This window comes from Canis aureus, chromosome 8, assembly GCF_053574225.1.
Source record: "Canis aureus isolate CA01 chromosome 8, VMU_Caureus_v.1.0, whole genome shotgun sequence".
NCBI classification, from domain to species: Eukaryota; Metazoa; Chordata; class Mammalia; order Carnivora; family Canidae; genus Canis; species Canis aureus.
This window is the reverse complement of record NC_135618.1, coordinates 60,747,303-60,772,317: the sequence shown is the minus strand read 5'-3', so window position 1 is coordinate 60,772,317 and position 25,015 is coordinate 60,747,303. Positions and strand designations below refer to the sequence as shown.

The following is a 25,015-nucleotide window of genomic DNA, read 5'->3' as shown; positions in this document are numbered from 1 at the left end:
ACTCAGCCAGGAGTCTGCTGCTCCTCCCTCTGCCCCTCTCCCCTGCTAGGGCTCTCACTTTCAATAAAATTCTTAGGGGAAGAAAAAAAACACGTGAAACTTTCTCAGATGATAGGACCAAGCTAACACTTTTCTTACACAACAGATATCCTAAGAGCAGTTACAGGGACACCTGGGTGGCTCAGCAGTTGACTGTCTGCCTTTGGCTCAACGCTGTGGTCCCAGGGTCCTGAGATGGAAATCCCACATCAGGTTCACCACCAGGAGCCTGCCCTTCTCTGTATTTATTCATGAGAGAGAGAGGGGCAGAGACGTAGGCAGAGTGGGGAGCAGGCTCCATGCAGGGAGCCCAATGTGGGACTCGATCCCAGGACCCTGGGATCATGCCCTGGGCTGAAGGCAGACGTTCAACCACTGAGCCACACAGAGGTCCCAAATAAATAAAATCTTAAAAAAAAAAAAAAAAAAAAAAAAAACAATGCAGGCCTGAGGCAAAAGAAATAGTTCTAGGAAACTATTCTTTTAGTACTTCTTGGGAGCTTTTTTCCTTGGGGATACTGGGGTGGGAGGAGGCACAGGACAACTGAACTTTTTTAAGACTATTTTTTAGAGAGCAAGAGCAGGGGGTGGGGCAGAGGGAGAGAAAGAGAACCTCAAGCAAACCCCACACAGGGGCTCACAATCCTAAGATCACAACCTGATCCCAAAGCAAGAGTCAGACACTTTACTATGCCACCCATGCTCTGAAGAACTTATTTCTGCTTAAGTCTTTAACTACAACACATCATCATGGTCAAAGACACAAGTTCTACAGCCAAAGGATATAAACTCAATCCCTGCTCCACTTCACATCAGTTATGAGCCTATGGCCAGTCTGTTCCTCAGCATTCCCATCTTATAGAGATAATAGGATATAACTCATCACCAGCAACAACTGGTCCATAGCCAGTACACGTTAGTGTTAATACCTCCTCTAAGATGTTTTTGTTCCTAAGCTCCCCAGTGACTTAACATAAAAAACACCTTAATCAACATTTGCACTAACCACCAATCAACAGAAGACTGAAAAAATAACGGGCATCTGGCTGGCTCAGTTGGTGGAGCACACCATCCTTGATCTCAGGGTTTTAGGTCTGAGCCCCATGCTGGGTGTAGAAATTACTTAAAAATGGTCTTTAAAGAAAGTTATTACTGGTCTCCTTGCAAACTTGAATATGCCCCTACCCAGTACCATGCCTGATACTAAGCCCAGAACAAAGAATTCTGAAAAAAGGCAAAACCTGTGCTATTTAGCAAAATCTTTAAGCAGAACTCAACCTTCCATAGGGTGACATTTAGCTTAGCTCCTAGCTAGCACTATTTATACAGAAAGCTTTACAAAGTTCCCCCCTTCACAGGGGTAAGGTAGAGGGAAATAGCAGAAAAAGAATCTCTAAAATTATAAACTAAATGTGCAGTTGAACAAGGAACTTCCAACACTGCCACAGAATCCATGTCCCACCTGGACCTACACAGTGAATTAGAATCCACATGCTAACAAAATCCCCAAATAATTCATGTGTTCAACTTAGACACATTGCTAGAGAGGATTTGGCTCCATCTCAGTTTGTTTGCAGAGGCCATCCCATATCAGGATGTACATGTACTTTTTTACTCAGGGAGACAGTAAATAGGCTGTCCTTCTCTGAAACTCTGGAAAAATAAAAATTAAAAACCTTTAAAAAGTCCTGTCAATCTCTATCAGACAAGTTCTCACTCCCTGAAGGCGCTACAATTAAACTCTAAGGACACAAAAGTGAACAAGTTACAATGGAATCAGCTACAGGGCACTGGTACAATTGTACAACACTGCCACCGAGGTGTGTGCAGGATGCTACCTGGAATGCTTGGCTCCTGTTCCCCTCAATGTTTATTCTTCCCATACTCATCCCACTGAGGTTCCTCCAGAGCTCTACACTTAAAGCCACCTAATTTGGTTCACACTGCAGCACAGAGAATCCCAAATCCTTAACCCAATACTTCCAGCTCCTCTCCTCTCCTCACACTAGTGGCTCTGTTCTGTTAAAGGAGCCCTTCTGAGGGAACCTGGGTGGCTCAGTAGTTGAGCAAATGCCTTTGGTTCAGGTCATGATCCTGCAGTCCTGGAATCAAGTCCCCCATCAGGTTCTCCACAGGGAGTCTGCTGCTTCTCCCTCTGCCTAGGTCTCTGCCTAGGTCTCATGAATAAAATCTTTGAGGAAAAAAAAGACCTTCTTTCTGGGGTCCCTTGATGGCTGTCGGTTGGACATCAAACTCCATCTCGGTCATGATCTCAGGGTTGAAGCCTCTGAGTTATAAGCATAGTCTGCATGCCATTCTCTCCCTCTGCCCCTCCCTCCCACCTTGCACTCAAAAGCACACATGACCTCACTCTAAGAATCATCTTTGAGGGAAAAAAAAAAAAAAAAAAGCCCTTCTCCCCGGCACTACAGCCCCAAATACATCACTGTCCGAAGAGCTGTGAGAGCACTATTCCCAGACCCAAACTCCTGCTCATTAAGTACTTTTCCCCTCATCTATTCCTGCCTCAATGAGGGTTAGACTGGACAGCCTCCAAAAGTTTTTAATAGGATTTATTTGAAAAAGAGTGCTCACAGGAGCAGAGGAAGAGTTAAGGGGAGCAGCAGTTCCCTTGCTGAGCAGAGGCCAATGCAGGGCTCAATCCCAGAACCTAGAGATCATGATCTGAGCTTAAAGGCAGATACTTAACTGACTGAGCCACCAACATGCCCCCCACCAAAAGCTTTTCTAACTATTAACACTATGAATCAAGGGCCCAATTATTTCTACAAGCCCTAAAGTCAATGTGCTGGCAAGATCCACTTGACATTACTTCTTTAGCTCTTAGGCATGCACCATTTAAGATCTTAAGTTCACAGAGAGATAAAGAGATTATTTTTAATACCTTAGAAGTCTAAAACTACTCCTAAATAAAAAGCTAAAGATAAGAAGGGGGCACCTGGCTGGCTCAGTCAGAAGAGCATGTGACTCTTGATGCCTGGGGACTCTTAAGCCCCACATTGTATGTACAGATTACTTAAAAATAAAATTTTAAAGTAATAAAGATAGGAGAAAGGAGGCTAAGTACTGAGGGCTCAAAGGAAGGAAACAATCTGAGTTCTGTAAAAACTGCATAGAAATGGTTGCAGATGGGACACCCCCCGCCAACCCTAGCTAACAGTCAAGGTTAGGTTCTCTTGCAGACTAGCGTCAAAGTGAGATCTAGTGACAAAACCCAAAGCAAATGATCAAGGGCCAAGAGGATGCAGTGGAGTGGGAAGAAACCTGCAGAAACAAAGATGCAACGTGTTTACTCGTAGGGGCTGGACCCAAACTAAAGACTACATCAAAGCAGGCAGCAAACACACCTTTCCTCACCCAACATCTACCTTCACCTCCCCTCTTTTTAGTTAGCCAGCCCTGATCCCAAAACAAAATTGTCAGATGCTGCAGGACAGCAGACTGTGTGGGGCGCCTGGTTGGCTCAGTTAAGTGTCTGCCTTCAGCTCAAGATCCCAGGGTCATGGGATTAGGCCTCGAGTATCAGCCTTCCCTGCTTAACAGGGAGCCTGCTTCTCCCTGTCCCTCTGCCTCTACCCCTGCTCTTGCTTTTTCTCAAAATTTTAAAAAGGGACGCCTGGGTGGCTCAGTGGTTCAGCGTCTGCCTTTGGCTCAGGGCATGATCCCAGAGTTCCAGGTTCAAGTCCCATTTCGGGCTCCCTAGAGGGAGTCTGCTTCTCCCTCTGCCGGTCTGGCTCTCTGTGCCTCTCATGAATAAATATATCAATATTTAAAAATAAATAAAAAATAAAATTTTAAAAAGCAAACTGTGGGCAGCCCCGGTGGCCCAGCGGTTTAGCACCACCCTCAGCCTAGGGTGGGATTCTGGAGAGCTGGGATTGAGTCCCACGTCAGGCTCCCTGCACAGAACCTGCTTCTCCCTCTGCCTGTCTGTCATAAATAAAATCTTTAAAAAAAATAAAAGTAAAAAAGCAAATGGTTTTCCATACTTCAATAAGATTAATGTATTCTTTAGAAAATAAAGGACTAAAAAACCTAAAACCCTCACCAGAGAAACAAGACTAGCTGCTGCTGGCCAGGCTTTGCAAAAAAGAAAGAGGGTCCAAATTCCAAAACCCCATGGATCTCATATTTTGACCCAACGCACCTGCAACCAAAACAAGCTGCTCGGAACTGAACCAATTCCCTCTGCTGGTATTTCCATCTCCATCCATTGTCCTGGAAAAGCCTCCAAACTGGATCTACCAACTCACCAGAAACCTGGGACCCTATTTCCTTTAAAAGCAAGGCCACTCATGGGCCACCTGCGTGGCTCAGTCACAGCTGAATGTCTGACTCTTGATTTCAGCTCAGGTCACGGTCTCGGGGTCCTGGGACTGTGCCCTACATCTGGCTCCTCACTCTGGGGGAATCTACTGGTCTCCCTCCTTCCCCCTGGGGCTCATGCTCTTGTTATCCCTCTTTCAAATAAATAAAAATAAATCTTTAAAAAAAAATGATCACTAAACCCTTTTAAAGATATGACTGTAATGGTAAGTCTCAAGTCAGTAATCAAGTTCACAAGGAGCTCCAACCTCCTTCATCCCTTTCAACAGGGATCAAGAAACCGTAACTGAACCCTAGACAGCAGAACTCTAGCAGGTGCAGCAGAAACAAACTTAACATGGATAAGGTTACTCAAATCAATCACTTAAGCAAGCAGAGCAAATAGCAGATCAAATAATAAATAGTAAAGGCACATCCTTGGCTCTAAATGAAGGCTTCTCACATGTACCAAATTCAACAGCCAAACCAAAGGACTGCCTGGGAGAACCTTAGCCATTCACAAACTACTCTTGGATTACTGAGCACCCCCACTCAGAGACAGTAAAGCAACTATTTCTTTCGACAAAGCAATCACTTCCCTGTCTCATCACCCAGTTTGATGAAGCAACCTTCCCCAGAGAACACCTTCAACATACTTGACAACTTTCAAGAGAGGAAAGCACTTCCGAAAGAAGAGTCCCAGCGACTCCACAAGCTATACTTCTGACAGCAAAATATTTTGCTACTGGCTATAATTTTCAGTTCTGTATTGACTAAAATATTCATACTCAATAACTCACTGGCAGGTAAAGTTAAGTCCTTTAAATTCATACTTGAAAACTTAAAATCAAAAATTGGAGGGGGGGTGAGGAAAGGCATATGGTAAAGTTGAGGAGAAATGTCTAAGGTTTTAACTCATTGGTCCTACCCTTCATCTCCAAAACCCTTCACTGAAAAGGGAGGGCTATCCACCATCAAGGCTCAAGCCTAAAAATCTCCAAATACTATCAGGGCATCTGGGTGGCTCAGATGGTGAGGTGTCTGCCTTTGGCTCAGGTCATCCCAGGGAGTCCCTGAGATTTGGTCCCAAGAAATTTCCTGCTCTGCAGGGAGCCTCCTGCTACCTCTCCCTGCCCCTCCCCCTGCTTGTGCTGTCAAATAGAATTTAGAGTGAAAAAAAATACCATGATCACAGCCCTGAGTCTAGGCAGGATATGAAAGTGAGGACACTGTCCTCTTACAGCACCTACCTACCCAAGCTCCACCTCAAGAAAACGGGGGGGGGAACACACGACACATTCACCATCTAACCTTCCCTCTCTTTACCACCAATTGATTCCTGTCCCTCTTCCCTCAAATTTAGCAACCTCTTAAGACCTAAGCAAACAAAGGTTTTTGGACAGGAGTTTGTCCCCTGGAGAACACTGATTTCAGAATGAAAATGCTAAGAAATGAAAATTAAGTCCTAAGGCTAGGCCTCAGTCTTGGTTCTACCATTTTCTGATTCTGAGAGCCATGTAACTAACCCATGCAACTCCATCATCTGCCATGACGTAGGTATACACTCCTTCCTACCAAAGACCCAATTTGGCTAGGTTATGTGCCAGCCAATCTGAATACTGCCCCAGGGACACCTGAGTGGCTCAGTGGTTGAGCGTCTGCCTTCGGTTCAGGACATGATCCCGGGATCCAGGGACCGAGTCCCACATCGGGGGCTTTATATGAGCCCCATCCTTAGAAAACTGTCAAAAAGCCAAGGATCTTAAAAAAGGTAAAATTGATACAACAGTATATCAAGACCAGCATGTAAATAAACGTGGGAAAAGAAAAACTCGCATATAGTTGAACATATATTTTGAGCCACAGTCATGACCCCACACATTCACTTACCCCATTCATACATCCAATTTTTGCCAAACAGAAGTTTTAATCTCTACTTTCAAAGATGCCACTTGACTTTTTCTCCCCTGGACCAAGTTATCAAACACTTTATTCCAGTTCCTGCTAAGCAGGAACAAATTTTTCCAGTTCCTGCTAGGCAGGATGATCTGAAAGAGAAAAACTGCCCACATTCCTGACCCAGGTATCAATCCTCCAGTGGAGTGAAGAGGGGGAAGAGGAAAAAAATTAACTAAAACGATGGTTTTTAATGGGAACCAGAGATATGGTTACAATTACATAGTCCGACACAAAAAACCCGTGGGTGATCAGGAGTTGGAAGGTTACAAAATAATGAGGGTAACACTGGGTACAAGAAGAAAAGCTGTTGCAGAACCTCAGGAGCCAAGCTAATACGGCCTCTCCCTGCGATCCTGTCTGTGCTCACCCCTGCAAAAAAGAGTATCTAATTAGGTTTGAGTCGCCAACCTCTCCACCCACCCAACCCCCAAACCCCATCTTCCCCCAGGAAAGTCTTATCTCTACAATGCAAATGAGATCTACAAAGAAGTTCCCCAAGGTAATTCTCCTACCCTCCTTCCACACCCAACTATGGTTATAATCTCAGCTTTACAAACTAGCCCTCAAAATGAAACCTTCCTATCATATGACCTCTCTTCAAAGCTCACTTCAATTTAAGAGTCTTACCTGGAGTCCATCTTGCCAGGGCCAAAGCCACCTCTGTCCCCACCACCCCGGCCCCCTCGGAAGCCCCCTCGGTCCCCGCCTCGGCCTCGGTAGCCGCCCCGGTCATAGCCTCCTCTGCCACCACGACGATCATCTCCATAGTTACCCCCTAGGACAAAAGAAATATGAGATCATACACCCCTAAATCCGTCCTACCTTCCCTCCTCAAACCTCCCTGCTTAAAAATAAGGGCTTTCTGGGCACCTGGGTGTTTCAGTTTAAGCATCTGACTTTTGGTTTTGGCTCAGGTCAAGCAGAATTGTGGGATAGAGCCCTGCCTCGAGCTCCACACTGAGTATGGAGACCGCTTGTCCCTCTCCCCAGCCTCCTCACCCCCACCAATAAGCAAACAAATAAAATCTTTAAAAAAATAAAGGGCTTTGTGATCCCAACCTCTTATTACCAGTTCTGTCCCTTCTTACCCATATGAGAGCCTCCTGGTCCCCCTCCTGGGCCATCTGGTTTAGGGGCCTTACACTGGTTGCATTCATTCCTCCAAGAAAAGTTCATGTTCTCACATATACTGAGGAAAAGACAGAAAATTTGGAAAAGTGGGAGTAAACCAACAATTAGGAAAAGATTCCAGTGACCTAAGAGAGCAGAGGGAGGAAACGGACCTCAGGCCAAAACACTTCCCAGGAGGAGCAACAGGAACAGATTACTGGACCTGGTCCACTATCGTACCCACTCTAACAGCCTTAATTAGGTATGCTTTCAACCAAAGTTGTCTCCATCAGTGTGGCCTTGACAGGTCTAGAAGATCCCTGACTCTGCCCTAGTATCAAACAACACCACATTTAAAGGACTAAAAGAAAAAGTTTCACTCACGGATTAGGACACTTCCAGTCACCAGCTCGCTGTTGGCCGCCACCACCACCACCTCCACTTGGGAATCCTCCCCGGCCACCGCCACCACTGCCACCACCTCCATAGCCTCCACGGCCCATGGGTCCTAGTGTAGACAGAAATATGGGTCTGTTCCCCTTCCAGGTTTAATTTAACCCAATCTCCTTTTCCTACACAAGCCCTTTACCATCCTCTCCACTCTACCCATCACCTCTTTTTACCAACAGCAAAGTAGGTCCTCACCTCCTCGCCCTCGGCCTCCACGACCATTGCCACCACCCCGATTGAAGTCTGCTCGCCGAGTAGCAAATGAGACCTTGATGGGATTCCCAGAGAATTCTTTACCTAATGAAATAAAGATGTAAAAAGATACTATTAAGTTTGGTACAACCAAGACTCTACACCTTCCTGAAAACATTCATAATTGAAAACACGTAAGTCAAAGACAACAGTTTACCCTTGAACACAGGTTACAACTGTGCACATTTATATGTGGACTTTACAACAAATACGGCATATTAAATGAACTTCCTGTTTATATTTTAATAACAAAATACAAAACAAGTTTACCAATTCATCAAGTAAGGCTCAAGTCAACAGTAGTCAAATGACTGAGTTTCGGGAAGTCAAGTCATATGCAGATTTGGAACTGCACAAGAGGTCAGTGGCCCTAAATCCCCATGCTGTTCGAGGACCAACTGTATATACTAAAGTAGTAAGTAAAAACTATTGAAAACCTAAAAGGAACCTTCAAAATGTGACCTGTTTTCTAAGGCTAGTTGCCCTGTGCAACCCATCCCCCCCAGCCTCCTCATACACACCATCAAACCAGTCAATAGCTGCTTTAGCAGAAGGTGGGTCATCAAACGACACCGTGGCCTCTCCCTTCAGCTTGCCTGTTTCCCTGTCTGTGTACAGATTAATCATGGGCTGTCCTGTTTTCTTATTTGTCTGAAAAAAGAAACGAGATAGCATGAGTCTCAGAAGATAGCACTACCCACCTTCTACTGTTTCCTTCTCACATTAACTGGAATTTTAAGTCATCATAATGATCTCACTTGACGGCTAAAACTAAAGATTATAATCTACAAGTTCAAAAGTTTAGGACATTCTTTATCATGTGTGCCTTTCTTTTTATTTATTTACTTATTCATGAGAGAGGCAGAGACATAGGCAGAGGGAGCAGGCTCCATGCAGGGAACCCAATGCGGAACTCAATCCTGGGACTCCGGGATCACACCCTGAGCCGAACGAAGGCAAGACGCTCAACCACTAAGCCACCCAGGTATCCCTAAAGTGTGCTTTTCTGTATGAAGATGTGCTTTCTTTTAGAAAATGTCAACAGCTAGCGTTCTTTCCTCAACAAATTAGGCTGGCAATAGTTAAGATTTTTATTTTTACTAACATGGGAAATCCAAAAACCTGAAGTACCAACAGAAAAAGCAGCCACTATGCTCCACAGTACCTTAATAATACCAATCTGCTTGAAGTAATCGGCCACAGACTCAATTGTAACGTTTTCGCCCAAGCCTTGCACGAAGATGGTGTTGTTGTCTGAATTATCCTGTTCTGCTTGAACAAAAAACAATGTGAATTTGTAAACAAGCAAAGACAAAACAAGTGACTCTAAATCCAACTTTAACACTGGATATTAATTAAGCTTACAAAGAAATTTTAAGAGAACACCTGGGTGGTTCAGTTAAATGTCTGGCCTTCAGCTCAGGTCATGATCCCAGGGTCCTGGGATGGAGCCTTGCCATCAGGCTCCCAGCTCAGCAGGGAGCCTGCTTCTCTCTCTCCTTCTTGTGCTCACTCACTCTCTCAAATAAATAAAAATCTTTATTGAGAGAATAAAATTCAAGAAACAAATCTTAAGGTCAAATGAAAGAAAACCACCTCCCTTCTATTATCTGAGTGCCTGTATATTAGCCATTTCACAAATTTAAATTTAGTCTTACAACACTCCTTGGAAAATTGTTAACATCCATAAAAGAAACAGAGGCTCAGGAGTTCATTGCCTAAGATCACACAATAATCACGCTAGCGTTTGTCAATTTTCAACTGCAAACAAGATAAAAAACCTCTTTTACACTGAAATCCAAATCCTTCCCTTTAGGTCTTTTCATTTACTAATTTGGTCATGATCCACATTTTTAAAATCCACTGCAGTATGAGAACATGGTCTACACCACAGATGTATCACCATCTCCTCAGACTTGTTAGAAATGCAGATTATCAGGCTCCTCCCAAACCTACTAAATTGCTGGGGAAATAAACCACTGAGATTATTTCTGATACATGCTTGTTTATAGATCACTGTTAATTCTAACACCTAAACTCCCTTCCCTTCATTTTCCTTCTTTAACCTCCTTTTATGAAAAGATTTTACTTTTTTACCTGACAAAGCGCTCACGCACAAGCAAGGGGAGTGGCAGATAGAAGAGGCAGAAGCAGGTTCTCCAACTGAGCAGAAAGCCCATTGTGGGGCTCGGGCCCAGGACCTGTGATCACAACCTGAGCCACCCAGGTACACCCCCACACCTGCTTTTTCAGATTCCTCAAGTGTCAAAGAACAGCCAACCTAAGTCCTGATGCCACATTAGCCATTCTTTCATGCCAGCTGTAGACTCACCAGAGTCATGACGTGATCCTTGGTCCCGAGGGCCTTAAGTGACATGAAAAAAAAAAAAAAAAACAAACAAGGAAAGAGAAGCTGTTAGTCAAGAAGGAGAGACAGACAAGGAAAAAATTTAACACCAATCCAAACTCTTGCAAAATGATCAGTAAATGCTCACAGCCTCATCCAAACCCTGTCCTGGGTTGCCTACCCAGAGAAACTCCTAGACAGGGCTGGGGAAGACACAGGCCCCTTAAGATCTGTATGTAACTTGAGTCCCCACAGGGACAACTCCACAGTCCAGGAAATTCTGCCTCCCCCAGCTCAGGCTGGGAAATGTCCTCAGCACAGATTGGGGGGCCAGCAGGGAGACCCATTGCAGTTAACAAAACCAACTCATAGCTTGGCCCTATTCTCTCACCCCAGAGAGAAAGGGGCTCACCACCAGCAATGTGATATGCATCCATCCAGTTTCTCCAAACTTTTAACACCAAAGACACTTATTTATCCCTTGTGGAACAAGTTTTAATTTCATCTTTACAAACCATTCTTAAAACCATGTTGTTTCCCCAACCACATGAAAATAAAAAAACATACATAATAACTATTGTATTTTTAAAGCATGTCCCAGGGAACAGACCAGAAATCTTATTTCCATAATGCAGCCTCTATTTTTTTTCCAGAGACCATCTTTGACCAAAGTTTATCTGAATTCACCATATATAAATATTGTACCCACACTCAATGACACCTAAATCATGAACCCAAGCCTTTGGCTTTAAATGTTGAGACAAATCAAGAAACCTTTTGTTAGTTAACCAAACCAGAAAAGTTCCAGCTTACTGGGAGACTTCTCAAATTTGCCATTTTTCCATGAATTCAGTTTGTGCTGTTAAGACCTGGTTATTTCCCATGAGCCACACATGCTCCCAACCTTTCTTTGTAGTTGTCCACACCTTCCTTCCCAGAGCTAGTCTCTATTTGCCCATCTGAGTTAAGTATGTATATGTAGGATTGCATTGACACCATTCAGTATTTAATATATAGATACGTATATACCAACTTCACCATCCCTAGGGCAGGGCAATAGTTCACATCCCCCTTCCAGAATTAAAACATTTGGAGGTTGTTAAATACACACACACTAGCCTTGGACACAATGATCAAAAGGATCCTAAAGCCAAGTTGGCACCACGTGTTCCAGCACACTCTCCAGTTTCTCAAAATGGTGGTCACTAAGTGCCAGGTGTGGCAACACTCCTGTCAGAGGCCTACTAAACACCTCTTAGTAACCTGGGTCAAACCAATTTGGCACCAGACGACTGCCGAGTCTTACTCCCCTGCCTCCAGGTTAGCACACAACTGGCAGCAGGTGGCATTCTCCCCCACCCCTTTCTGGAGGTGGTTCTGGACACTTCAAAACCTTTTGACACTTAAAACACGCTAAAACATCTGCAAATGAACAATCAGACAAAGCATTGCTGGGAGTTGGGAATTTTGGAAACTCTGTTCACTTACCACCAAATTTATTGAAGCCACCACGGTCACTTCCGCTGGAGAAGACAAGTTAGAAGAAAGGACATGAAGCTTCCAACGGCTACAAAAGGGCGTTTTTTTGATTTTGTTTAACATTCCCCAAACATGGGTAGGTGTTTTGGGAAAAAGATACAAGTGGCTACTAAAATACATTTCCCTTCCTGACCACCCCTTGTCTGACCTTTGAGCATGTCACACACACGTGTGCAATTTCTCACACAGTTTTTAAGGATTTTGCTTTTTAAAAGGTTATAGATCTATTTCCTCTGGAAAAAAAAATGACCCATTTTCCTTGGTCGTTCTTCCGATGTAGCAGATGTTTTTTCCTCTTGTCGTGAGTGGTGGACAACCCAGTAGTTGGTTTAAAAACCCTACCCCCAATTCACCCAGAAGACATTTCACACCAGGCTGGGGTAGCCCTGAACACATTTTTGTGGTTTTTGCTTTGAAAGCAGCAAGCAGACCCAACCCCATTCCATAAAAAGTCAAAACCAAAGGCAATTTCCCCTTAAAGCAAGACAAACTTAGCTAAGCCCTATCCTAACTACTGAGCTGTTTTTGATCTCCCCCCACCCCCGGGGTCACCCCTTCTACACTGCGAGAAGAGCGGAGTATTTTGCAATGTCACCTTTCATACCTGTGGCACATAAAATGCAGAGCAAGTTAACAGTCACATAACAGTTGTTTTTCTTTTAAAGTTTTGCATTAAACACACGCACACAACAGAGTTTTCCTTATTTTCGTATGGTTTTTGAGACTGCCCCCACCCACCTCTGAATACTTACCATATACAAACTCTCATTTAAAAAACCTACTTTTTCCCAAAAAGGAGTAACACACTGACATTCCTCCCCTTTCAAAGGGAGACAGAGGAGGGTCCTTCAAATCATGTTTACCAACAGATTTGACCAATGCTTTAACATCAAATCTAAGGTTTTACTTCAATCAACTACAGCGGGAAGGGGAAGAAAGAGAAGGTCCAGCTGGACAAGTAACCAGGGGAGGGGGACAGTGGAGCAAAGAGATGGGACACCACTGTCAAGCATATTTTGTCCAAAAGGCCTGCACACTTCAGACAGCTCCATAAACCAAGTCACACACAAAATCATTACTGCCAGTCAAATTACTGCAAATCAAGCTCATGGATTCAAATGACTACAATATACGGGAAGAGTAGCCAATTCCTGGAAGCTGAAGTCATGAGGTTAAGCATTAGCAACTCCTTTAGAGGACACATGGGAATACATGTAAACAAGTTTCCCTATTACCAGGAGTGGGATCATCGGTTTCCCTTGCAGCGAAAGAAGACTTTACTTCCATGTTTTTTGCCTAGGATATCAATGACTCCAATCCACATACACCCATGTATATTTTCCCTTCTTCTTTGGAAATACAAGTGTCAGTACTCAAATCTCTATTCAGAGGTGTGGGTGGGAGTTCAGGCTCCCCAATTCTCATAAAAAAATGGGAATGTACAAAGAAACCATCAATACCCCCAACTCTAAGCCCTCACAAACCCCTAGAAAAAAAACTAACCATGCACTAAGGAACTGAGCTTCAAGGGAGATTCATGCAACCCTTCACACTCCCCACTGATGTTACGCCCTAGCTCACAAGAACACCTACCCCATGCCGCCTCTGCCTCCACGGCCACCTCCACGACCTCTGGGTTCATAGCCACCACTGCTGCGGTTGTAACCACCGCCACCGCCCCGGCCGCGGCCCCCACGGTCTTGCTGGCCTCCCCCGTAGCCACCGCCACCACCACTCTGGTCCTGATTGCCATAACCGCCGCCGCCACCACTCATGGAGGACTGATCTTGGCCATAGTTACCTGTCAGAAAACAAAGGATTCTTTAAAGAAAAAACACACGTGGCATTAAACAGTACCAAAAGATTAAGAATGATGAAAATAAAGACAGCTAAGAAACAAGAAAAAAAATTTTAAGAATTTTTTAGAGTTAAGGGGCCAAGCAGTATATATAAATCTCTACAAAAAGTAGGAATGATGCAAAGCTCAAGACCCCTCACCTCCACCACCCCCTCCGCCACCACCTCCACTGCTACTGTTGTACTGGTTCTGCTGTCCATAGCCTTGAGGGGGATTATAGGAGCTTTGCTGCTGTCCATAGCCTTGCTGCTGTCCACTATAGCCAGACTGTTGGCCATAGCCCCCACTCTGGGGCTGCCCGTAGCCGCTGCTCTGAGAACCACTACCATAACTAAGGAAAGAGAAACAAACAGAATCAGAATGCAGCATGTCCAAGACTTCATCTTTGGCGCATTCCATTCCCTACCCCACTCCATTACAAAGACTCCTCCCTCTCCCCCCACCTAATTGCTCCTGTTGATCACATCATTCCTTATCAATTCACCTCTAACCATATTCCAAACCTCCCCCTCAAACTCCTTACCTTCCCGAGGTGCTGCTAGGAGCTGGCTGCTGGCCATAGCCAGGATAAGAGGACTGTTGCCCATAAGATGACTGAGAACCCTGGCTACTGCCATAGCCACCAGTTGAGCCATATCCCTGGGGAGTTGACTGAGTGCCATAGCCTGCTACAAGTAAAAGAAATCATAAAGACTCTGAGAAAAAAGGCAGGAAACAAGTTAAAGAAAACTTTATGTACTACTACTGTTACCCACACTTGAAAAGTCAGCCTCTTGGAAGCTGCTTGGAAATCTTTTAAATTAAAGGTCAAAGATGCCCTTCCCCTCCCACCCTAAGGCTAATATTCTTAACTTCCACCAACTTCAGAGTTCTAATCTCATCACACCTATCCCAAAGCCAGTCTCCAGGACCATACTATTCATAACCCAAGAGATTCCTTTAAAAAAAAAAAAGTATTTCATTTATTCATGCAAGACACAAAGAGAGAGAAGCAGAGATGTAGGCAGAGGGAGAAGCAGGCTCCATGCAGGGAACCCAATGAGACTTGATCTCAGAGTCACGCCCTGAACCAAAGGCAGACGCTCAACCGCTGAACCACCCAGGCATCCCATCCCAAGAGATTCCTATTCCTATTCATTAAGTATTTTAACCCTCTCAGAAGGGTGTAGTACAAATAGGGAAACCCACATTATGTACATATTAGGATCTCAAGGTACATTCTACCGTTTGTGTATCACCATGATACATAGTAATCTGACTTCAAACATCTTTAAGCAAATCATTTCCTCCCTGTATGAAAAACCTAAAACTGGGCAGCCCAGGTGGCTTGGTGGTTTAGCGCTGCCTTCAGCCCAGGGTGTGATCCTGGAGACCCGGGATTGAGTCCCGCGTTGGGTTCCCTGCGCAGAGCCTGCTTCTCCCTCTGCCTGTGTCTCTGCCTCTCTCTCTCTCCTCTGTGTTTCTCAATTAATAAATAAATAAATAAAATCTTTAAAAAAAAAAAAAAAAACCTAAAACTTTCTCCATTTAGGGAATACTCTCCTCTCCACATTTCATTGTCATGCTGAAGGGAAATGGGAAGGAGAATATAAACAGAAAAATTCAAAGTCAGAAATAAAAGGAACCAGAATTACAAACCAATTAAATATTTGTTTGAAAAGATTCAAACTCCAAAAAAAGTTCAAGGGTTACAGACTACTAATAAAGAAATACAGTTTCAACATTTCAGCAATGTTTAAGAAAAGCAACATTCAAAGAGCAGGAAGAGGCGGGGTAACCCACTAAAAGAGACTCACTGTTCTGGGTCTGTCCATAAGAAGAACCATAGCTGCTCTGGCCGTAGCCTGAAGTGTCTGCTGACTGACCGTAACCACTGTAACTCTGCTGTCCATAGGGCTGATTGCTCTGCTGGGAATAGCCCTGCCCAGGCTGGGTGGGGTAGGCCCCATAGCTGGAAAAAAAGAAAAAAACCAGTGGAATCAAGAAAAGATACCTTAGCCACCCTTGCCACCCTACGAACTGGAAGTCCTGAAACAACACTCACCTTTGGGTTGCTTGTTGGGTATAGTCTGCAAAAGAAAATACAATTACATTACCTTCAGCCATCCTTGAGAGTATAACAGAATTAAATTTCTTAACTCAAGCCCTGGGGCCTTCAGATAGTATCAACAATGTTGCAAGAAAAGGCAGAAATTCCCTCATGACAGGAAGGACAAGATGGCAGGTCATAATCAAGTTTTCTCCCAATGGATACCAAGAAGTCTCACCAAAAACAAAAACAAAAACAAAAAAAAAACGAATCTTGGTGGTAAACTACAATGTTCTGTGAATTCAACTGATGTCAGGAACTGCACAAACCTACATAACATTTTATTTTCTTACCTACTCTAGGGGAAAGGTATCATCAACAGTCGAGCTAAAGTCACAAACTGGGGACAGATTTTGATGCAAGCCAAAGGCAGCAGTGAGGGGGATGCGGCCTCCACTCTCTCAACCAAGCCCAAAGAACAGATAGGTCTCAAATGAGGCCATTCTTCACCCTTTGCCTAATCTTGGAGAATGACAACGTGGGCTTTTTTAGTACAAAGCCACGTAACCAAGAGAACTCTCCGACCCCAAATAACAGAGATCATCACAGAGTTCGCTTTCGGAGGTCAATCAACTGGGACTCAAGTGCCAAGCCCCGTGCCTCCAAACGATTCCGTCTGCTCATCTGCATTGCCTTCCTCGAGGGCTGTTGGGAGTCTCGGCAAACCAAATGTCGCGAAAGCGCTTTTAAATCGCCCCCAATGAAGGCGCACCAACCCAGATCAACTCATCACCTCCTCAGTACAGGAAACGAGGCGCTTCCCCGCAGGAAAAGGGCAAAGGATCGGGAGAGGGTGTGGCCTCGGGCGGCCGTTCCTCTCGGCTCCCACCACGGAAAGCGGAAATTTAGGCGGGAAAACCCTCGGGCCCTGTCCCAAGTCCGTTAGACGACCCCCTAGGGGCCTCCCCCAAACCGTTAAGCGGGCGCACGGCCCCGATCCCGAGCCTCCGCCCCCGGCCGCGTGGCAACCGAGGCGGGAAGCAGGCGGTCCCGCCCCTTCCCGAGGGACCCCCGGGGCTAGGCCCACACCCGACGCGCGCTGCGGAGCCTGCAGCGGAGAGTATCGCGACAAAAAGCAGGGCTAACACGAGGCGGGAGGGGGGTTCGCGCCGCGAGAAAGGGGGGAGGGGCCAGCAGGGCGCGTGCGCGCACCGAGTGCCCGGATGCAGCACTGCGACAAAGCGGGGCCCGAGCTCGCGGCTGGGAAGGGGGGGGGGTGGGAAGGCTTCGGGACCGAGCGTTTCCATGCGTGCCTCACGTTTCAAATTACCAAGAAACGTCCGTGTCAAATCTCACCTCAAGTAAAGGCACTGAGACGGCAAGATCCCCTACCACGCGCAAGGCGCCGGAGAAGCGAAACAAAATGGCGACACAGGCCTCCCCCCCCCCCACCCCTCCCGTTGCTTCCCGCCACAGCGGTGCGAGAAAACCCTACACGCGATCCGCCACCCGGGTCCCATCAGAAAAGAAAAAAAAAAAAAAAAAAGCCCAGCTGGGAGGGACCGAAGCCCCAGGCCGGCACGCCGCCGCCGCCTCGCGCCCTTACATACCGTTGGAGGCCATGTCCGCGCACGCGCGCACAGGCCGGCAAGCAACAAGGTTCCAACACCGCAGAGCACCGACGCCTCGAGGACTGAGCGGCCCCGCCTCCTGCGTCGAGGCTTATGTACGCCTCCCCCGCCTACGTACCGCGGAGGAATGCACGAAGTGCGGAGAGGGAAGGGGGGAGCGTGGCTGGACTCTGCAACCCATCAGGGAGTACCGAGGATCCTCATAGACAGAGGGGAAGCATAGCGATTAAGAAACTTGGCAGGCAACATACATAACCCTATTTTTCCTAGCAAAGTACTCTGGCTCTCCCTGCAGGACTGGCCCAAGCCTCACCTCCACCCCTAGAAGGGCATCATGGTACGGTCCATTGACCCCTCCCACCTGGGGGTGGAGCGAGGGGCCCAGGGCGTCTGCGGACGCAAGTGTAGTCGAAGCCGGGAGTCGCGGGGCGGGAACCGAAATTCTCCCGGCTGGCCCCTTTCACTGGGCCCCACTTTCACTAGGACGGCGAGCCCCTGCGCCCCGGTGCCCTTCCACTGCACCAGATGCTTGGTCCCTGCGGGGCCAACCTCCCTCTCCGGCTCAAACGTTCCTCCCCCCGCCCCTCCCCCCCGACAACACACGCCCCGCGTCGCAGGTTCCCCCTGCCATCATCTTTCTGGTTTGCGTCTCCCTTGGTCCTTGCCAGCAATTGTGGATCGTGACGTCCGACCTGAAAGGAGCTTAACCCGGACCCCAGCCCTGATCGCCCACCAGACCTCTTCTGGATTTTGCCCTTGACTTAGCGGTGGGACGGGAAAGCCCAGGCCCTCCTGGACGTCAGAGCCGTTGAGTTAGATTAGGGTCTCCCTTACTTCTTTTACTGATGCAGAACTTTTTTTTTTCCTAAAGCCCTACCAAGGAACCAACGTGGAGGGTCAGTGATAACTGATATTTATAGAGAGTGTAAGTGGTTTCAAAATGTACAATCAGGGGCGCCTGACTGGTGCAGTCAGTGGAGCGTGTGTGACTTGATCTCAGAGTTATGAGTTCCAGCCCCACGTTGGGTGTAGAGGTGACTTAAAAATAAAATCTTCAGGGGCGCCTGGATGGCTCAGTTGATTAAGCATCGGACTCGATTTCCGCTCAGGTGGTGATCTCAGGGTGGTGAGATTGAGCCCTCTCTTGGCTCTTCGCTCAGTTGGGGGTGGCTTGAGGTTTCCTCTCCCTCTGCCCCTCTTCCCTGCTCCCACCTCTGCTCCTGCTCCTGCGGTGTGCCCGCTCTCTCTCTCAAATAAATAATCTTTTAAAAAGCAACGCTAATTGATTGTGTTCCCATCACCATCTTGTGAAGAAAAGGTATCTCCCATTTTATAGGCAAGAAAGCATCCAACAAAGGCCAAGCACAATCCAGATTATAGGGTGGCTAAGGGTTCGACCGGATTCCAGTCCAGGTCTGTGTGGCTGCAAAATACTGCTTTTTTTTTTTTTTTTTTTAAGATTTTATTTATTCATGAGAGACACACACAGAGAGAGAGAGAGAGAGAGAGAGGCAGAGACACAGAGAAGCGGGCTCCATGCAGCAGGGAGCCTGATGCGGGCTAGATCCAGGGTCTCCAGGATCAGACCCTGGGCTGAAGGCGGAGCCAAACCACCGAGCCACCCGAGCTACCCCAAAATACTGCTTCTGTTGATTACATGGACAATTTATAGTGTCCTGAAGCCTGTTCACTCTCTGTGAGAGCAAGGACAGAGAGTTGAATTCAAATTAACTTGCAACTTGCATTCGAATCAGCCTGGCCTAGAGAAGGAAATTTTAAAGTATTAAAACAAGGGCAGGCCCAGGGGTTTAGACCCGCCTTCAGCCGGGGGTGTGATCCTGGACACCTGGGATGGAGTTCCACTTTGGGCTCCCTGCTTCTCCCTCTGCCTGTGTCTCTGCCTTTCTCTCTGTCTCTCATGAATAAATAAATTTTTTTTAAAGTATTGGGGATCCCCGGGTGGCTCAGCAGTTGAGCCCCTGCCTTCCGCCCAGGGCCTGATCCTGGAGACCAGGGATCAAGTCCCACATCAGGCTCCCTGCATGGAGCCTGCTTCTCTCTCTGCCTCTCTCTCTCCCTCTCTCTGTGTCTCTCATGAATGAATAAATAAAATCTTTAAAAAGAAAAGTATTAAAACAAGACAAATGGAGTTATTCCTGTTACACGTGCCATGCAGATATTCCTTCCCAAATCACCCTTGACCTGGGTTCCAGATTCCTTTGTAGGTTTAACACTTTTTCCTAAAGAAACAATTGAGGGCTATGCCCTAGGCCTGTCCACAAACTTCTACAATTCCTGATTTTTGACCAGTTTGTTCTTGAACACTTTGAAACCCACCCCATTGGAAGGACAGTGTGACTCTGGAGTAAGGCAAAGGGAAGCCTATGACTCATTCATTCATTCATTCTACAAATATTTAATAAACATCTACATCTACAGTGTTCCAGGCATTGTTCTGGGCACTGAGGATGCATTAGTATACAAAATACGCAATTTAATAATTAACATTTAATAATTATAATTTTATTTTTTTTTTTAATTTTTATTTATTTATGATAGTCACAGAGAGAGAAAGAGAGGCAGAGACACAGGCAGAGAGAAGCAGGCTCCATGCACCGGGAGCCCGACGTGGGAATCGATCCAGGGTCTCCCGGATCCGGCCCTGGGCCAAAGGCAGGCGCCAAACCGCTGCGCCACCCAGGGATCCCTAATAATTATAATTTTAGATATACATATAAAATATATTTATAATAGTGTATTACTATAGGGACACCTAGGTGGCTCAGCAGTTGAGCATCTGCCTTTGGCTCAGGGCATGATCCCACAGTTCCGGGATTGAGTCCTACATCGGGATCCCAGCAAGGAGCCTGCTTCTTTCTCCCTCTGCCTATGTGTCTGCCTCTCTCGCTGTGTCTCTCATGAATAAATAATATCTTTAAAAAGAAATAGTGTAATACTATGATAAGGCTTATTAAGTATCAAACACTGTTCTAAGTGCTCTGAGTATAATTTAATCTTACTCTTTGGGACGCCTGAGTGGCTCACCTTCAGCTCAGGGCGTGACCCCTAGGGATGGAGTACTACATCAGGCTCCCTGTGGGGGCGGGGGGTGCTGCTTCTCCCTCTGCCTGTGTCTCTACCTCTCTCTCTCTCTCTCTCTCTCTGTCTCTATCTCTCATGAATAAATAAAATCTTTATAATAAAATTAAATTAAATTAAGTTAAATTTAAAAATTGGGTCTAGGGGCACCTGGGTGACTCAGTCAGTTAAGCATCTGCCTTTGGGTCAGGTCATGATCTCCAGGTCCTGGGATTTAGCCCCGCATCAGGCTCTCTGCTCAGTGGAGAGTTTGCTCCTCCGTTGCCCTCTGCCCCTCCCCTGCCCTCCCCCATTCTTGCTTGTGCTCTCTCTTGGGCTAGCTTACTCTCTCAAATAAATAAAATCTTGAAAAAAACAAAAATTAAAAAAAAAACTGGGTCTAGACAATCATAACCACATCATGCCTTCAGCTCCCTGATGTATATGTCCAGCCATAACACTCCCAATTTCATGCCTGTCTCCTGATCACCCCAGTCCAGGGCACCTGGGTGGCACAGTTGGTTAAGCCTCTGACTTGGTTTCAGCCCAGGTAGTGATCTCAGGGTTGTGAGATTGAACCAATGTGGGTTCAATGAACCCACATTGAACCCTGCATTGAGCCCCACATCAGGCTCTGCACTCAATGTGGAGTCTGCTTGGGTTTTTCTCTCCCTCTCCCTCTGTTCCTCCTGCTCATGCCCTCTCTTTCTCTCTCTAAAATAAATAAATAGGGCAGCCCAGAACCCACAAACTGGAGATAGCAACCATGTGTGGAAAGTTCAGATATTCTGGCCAGCATAGTAGCTCAAGCCTTTGGCCCTTCACAGGTAGGTAGCTCTTACAGAGGTTATAACATCCCTAGTATAATTTATGTCAATGGCATGAAGCACAGCACTGGAATTTATTTCTATTAGAAAAGTTCTGGGGGATCCCTGGGTGGCTCAGCGGTTTGATACTTGCCTTCGGGCGTAATCCTGGAGTCCCTGGATCGAGTCCCACATCGGACTCCCTGCATGGAGCCTGTTTCTCCCTCTGCCTGTGTCTCTGCCTCTCTCTCTCATTCTGTGTCTCTCATGAATAAATAAATAAAAATATTTTTTAAAAAGTTCTGGGTGTCTGGGTGGCTTAGTCGGTTAAACATCTGCTTCCACTCAGGTCATGATCCCAGGGTCCTGGGATTGAGCCCCTTATTGGGCTCCCTCCCAGTGGTGAGCCTGCTTCTCCCTCTCTCTCTCTGCCACTACCCCTGCTTGTGCTCTCTCACTCTCTCTGTGTCAAATAAAGTCTTTAAAAAAAAAAAGAAAGAAAAGTTCTGTGGTATCGTTGGACCTTTGGCTTGGTATGTGTTACTGGGTAGAAAGCATCCAAGCTTGACTTTGATCCTATCTGAAATTTGATAACCACTCATCATAATCTTTTTTCTGATTAAAGTGGATTACATCATCTGCAACTAAGAATTCCAATTTATACTACTGTCATTGCAGCATGGTCTATATAACAAAATATTAAAAGTCACATATGTGCCTATCCATAGGGGATCTGATCAACTTTATTATACAGCAAGATTCCTCAAGCTCAGCACCACTGGTATCTTGGGCCTTGTTGTGGGGGGACTGCATATTGAAGGATATTTAGCAGCATTCCTGGCCTCTACCCATTAAATGTTAATAACAATTTCCAGTTGTGATAACCAAAATTGTCTCCAGGCACTGCCAAATATCCCTGGGGATAGGAATAGAGGAACAGAATGCAATCGCCCCAGAATGAGAAACACCGTCTTACAGCTATACCAGGAGGTTAAAAAAAGGAAGTGGATTAAATGCACAGATACAAAGAATACCCGAGCTCTATTATTAATGGGAGGAGGAAGCAAATTGCTGGACAATGTGGGTACTATGCTATTATTTGGGTTTTGGGGTGGGGAATTAATTACTGATATACAGGTATATAAATATATGTTTATAAAATATCTGGAAGAAGAAAAAAACTAGTGACAGTGGTTATTTCTGGGGAAGGAATCTGAGAAACTTGGGGTCAAGTATATGAAGGAAACTCACTTTTCCCCCGGATCCTCTTTTATATTTTAATTTCTTACTCTGAATGTATATTGACCAATTCAAAAAAGAAATGGACTCTTACAGAGCAACACAGCAATGTGGTAAAAGGATGTTACAAGGTGGGACCACCAGGGTGGGCAGGGTGATTAGTTTTGCAGTGAGTATCATGGGATTGGCCAGCCTCCTCTGAGGTGATAAACTCCCAGATGAAAAAGGATTTGTCAGCCCAAAACCAGCAAGAACCTGAGAAGGAGGGAGGAGACAGTTTGCCTAAGCTCTTGTCTTGGCCTTGCACTTTGACTGGGCCCTCTCTACAGAGCCCAGAAAGCATAGCTGAAAATGTCTCTCATCTCAGGAGTGTTTACTGATCCTGAGGAACAGCGTGGAGGGATGGTGTTCAGACATTAAACCAGACCTGGGCCACTTCCATCCTGCAGTGCTAAGTAGAGAAAGTCATCCTTTTTTCCAGACCAATGCAACCAATGGGGGGTTCAAGGCTTGGGGAAAGGAGCAGGAGCTGAACTTCTTTCTTCTTTCTTTTTTAACTTCTGTCCTTTTTTTTTTTTTTTTTTGGTAAGTAATCTCTACTCCCAACATGGGGCTCGACATTACAACTCCGAGATCATAAATTGCATGCTCTATCGACTGACCGGCCAGGCATCCCAAGAACTGAATTTTATTCATCCCCAATTAGCTGTTCTGTAGAACAAAACCCACACCATCCTAAGCAGAGACCTCCAGGCATGAAAAGACTGCTACTTTCTATCACTCAAAGCAAGAAGAGAAGAAAGTGACCTTGGGGCATCTGGGTGGCTCAGTGGTTGAGCGGCTGCCTTTGGCTCAGGTCATGATCCCTGGGGTCCTCGGATCCCACATCGGGCGGGCTTCCTGCATGGAGCCTGCTTCTCCCTCTGCCTATGTCTCTGCCTCTCTCTGTGTATCTCTCATGAATAAATAAATAAAATCTTGAAAAGAAGAGAAAGAAGAGAAGAGAAGAGAAGAGAAGAGAAGAGAAGAGAAGAGAAGAGAAAAAAAGAAAAGAAAAGAAGAAAAAAAGAAAAGAAAAGAAAAGAAAAAAGAAACCTTGAAGATCAATTGCAAATATCAAATGATATTTCCATTTGCAAATCACCTGCAACTTGGCTTGGAACACAGTGGGAGGGAATAAATGTCCTTTTCTCTTTCACCCATCCTTAAAGATATATGGCTTCAAGAAAGAAATAACTGCTTTATTATTTCCTTGGGCAGGATAGGAAGTGCCCCTATGGGGCCCACTCAGGTTTTGTGTCTCTAGGAGAGGTTGTCATGGTAAACAGAACTGGGAGAGTAAATACTGGTGAGATAATTGGGCTCCGCTAAGAGAAAAGCTGTTTGCACCAGCTGCTGAAGGGCCACACAGACCTCTGGGTCTGAGCAGAAAGGGCAACGCCTTCCAGCAGGCAGGGCCAGGGAACTGAGCAGATACTGAGTGAGGAGTCTGGGGACAGTGGGAACTTGTCCCATCATTGTGCCATAATCACTTCCAAATTGGTTAAATGTCCCAGGGGAACACATTGAGCATCCCCAAATTCTGGTATCCGGTTTATGAAAAATGTAACATAAAAGGCTATGGTGGGGAGCACCTGGGTGGCTCAGTGGTTGAGTGTCTGCCTCCAGTTCAGGTTGTGATCCCGGGGTCCTGGCACGGAGTCCCACATTGGGCTCCCCGCAGGGAGCCTGCTTCTTCCTCTGCCTACATCTCTGCCTCTCTCTGTATGTCTCATGAATAAATGAATTTTTTTAAAAAAGGCTCTGAGGGCATTCAGGCATCTTTGCCTTTTTCAAGGGTGCACACCATAGGGTCTTCAGCTCTAAAGACAAAGGAAAAAGAAGAAGGGAAAGAGGAACAGTGTAGAAGCTTCCTGACAAATATGCAAAAGAACCTGACGAAACTTGTTATGCCTCACTTCATGCAAAGAAGATTTGAACACGCACAGGACAAAAATGTATATGTATTTCAGATTCATTTACATTTTCTGACAGAAAGATACAAGTAAAACCATTGATAAGACTTCTGACTTTCTCTGTGGGGCAACAAAAAAGGAAAATTATATATATGAAAAGTTTTTCTTTTTGAACAGATGCTCAAGGGAACTATCTAGAGCAGTGTGATCCGCTTACACCCTTTACATTTTCTAAGAGGGATATTTTATTTATTTTGTTTTAAACATTTTATTTATTTAGTGAGAGGGAGAGAGAGGGAGAGAGAGTGAGAGAGCAGCGGGGAGGAGGAGAGGGAGAGGGACAGGCCGACTCCAGGTTCCCTCTCAGGACCCTGAGATCTCCACCTGGGCCAAAACC

General features: G+C 45.8%; 1 protein-coding gene across 3 annotated transcripts; it reads right to left on the bottom strand.

Moving 5' to 3' along the window:
* Positions 1 to 6,492: 6,492 nt before the first annotated feature.
* Positions 6,493 to 17,653, bottom strand: FUS (FUS RNA binding protein). Of its 3 annotated transcripts, none has more exons than XM_077907401.1 (15): positions 17,520 to 17,653; positions 15,925 to 15,949; positions 15,677 to 15,831; positions 14,404 to 14,548; positions 14,021 to 14,211; positions 13,616 to 13,823; positions 11,972 to 12,006; positions 10,469 to 10,501; positions 9,302 to 9,405; positions 8,658 to 8,787; positions 8,080 to 8,181; positions 7,819 to 7,942; positions 7,413 to 7,513; positions 6,952 to 7,099; positions 6,493 to 6,693 (listed from the first exon to the last, which is right to left on the bottom strand). In XM_077907401.1, exons 1-15 carry the CDS (start codon positions 17,530 to 17,532, stop codon positions 6,654 to 6,656), a joined length of 1,554 nt encoding a protein of 517 aa, XP_077763527.1. In that variant the 5' UTR covers positions 17,533 to 17,653; the 3' UTR covers positions 6,493 to 6,653. The 3 variants fall into 3 exon arrangements, with proteins under 3 accessions (XP_077763527.1, XP_077763529.1, XP_077763528.1); XM_077907403.1 differs by having other exon boundaries at positions 14,045 to 14,211; XM_077907402.1 differs by having other exon boundaries at positions 14,404 to 14,545.
* Between the last annotated feature and the right edge of the window lie 7,362 nt (positions 17,654 to 25,015).

Coding starts and splice junctions, on each gene's coding strand:
- FUS (XM_077907401.1), bottom strand. Junction 9,406..10,468: donor AGGATCACGTCATGACTCTG/GTGAGTCTACAG, acceptor TTGTTCAAGCAG/AACAGGATAATTCAGACAAC. Junction 8,182..8,657: donor AGCTATTGACTGGTTTGATG/GTGTGTATGAGG, acceptor TTATTTCATTAG/GTAAAGAATTCTCTGGGAAT.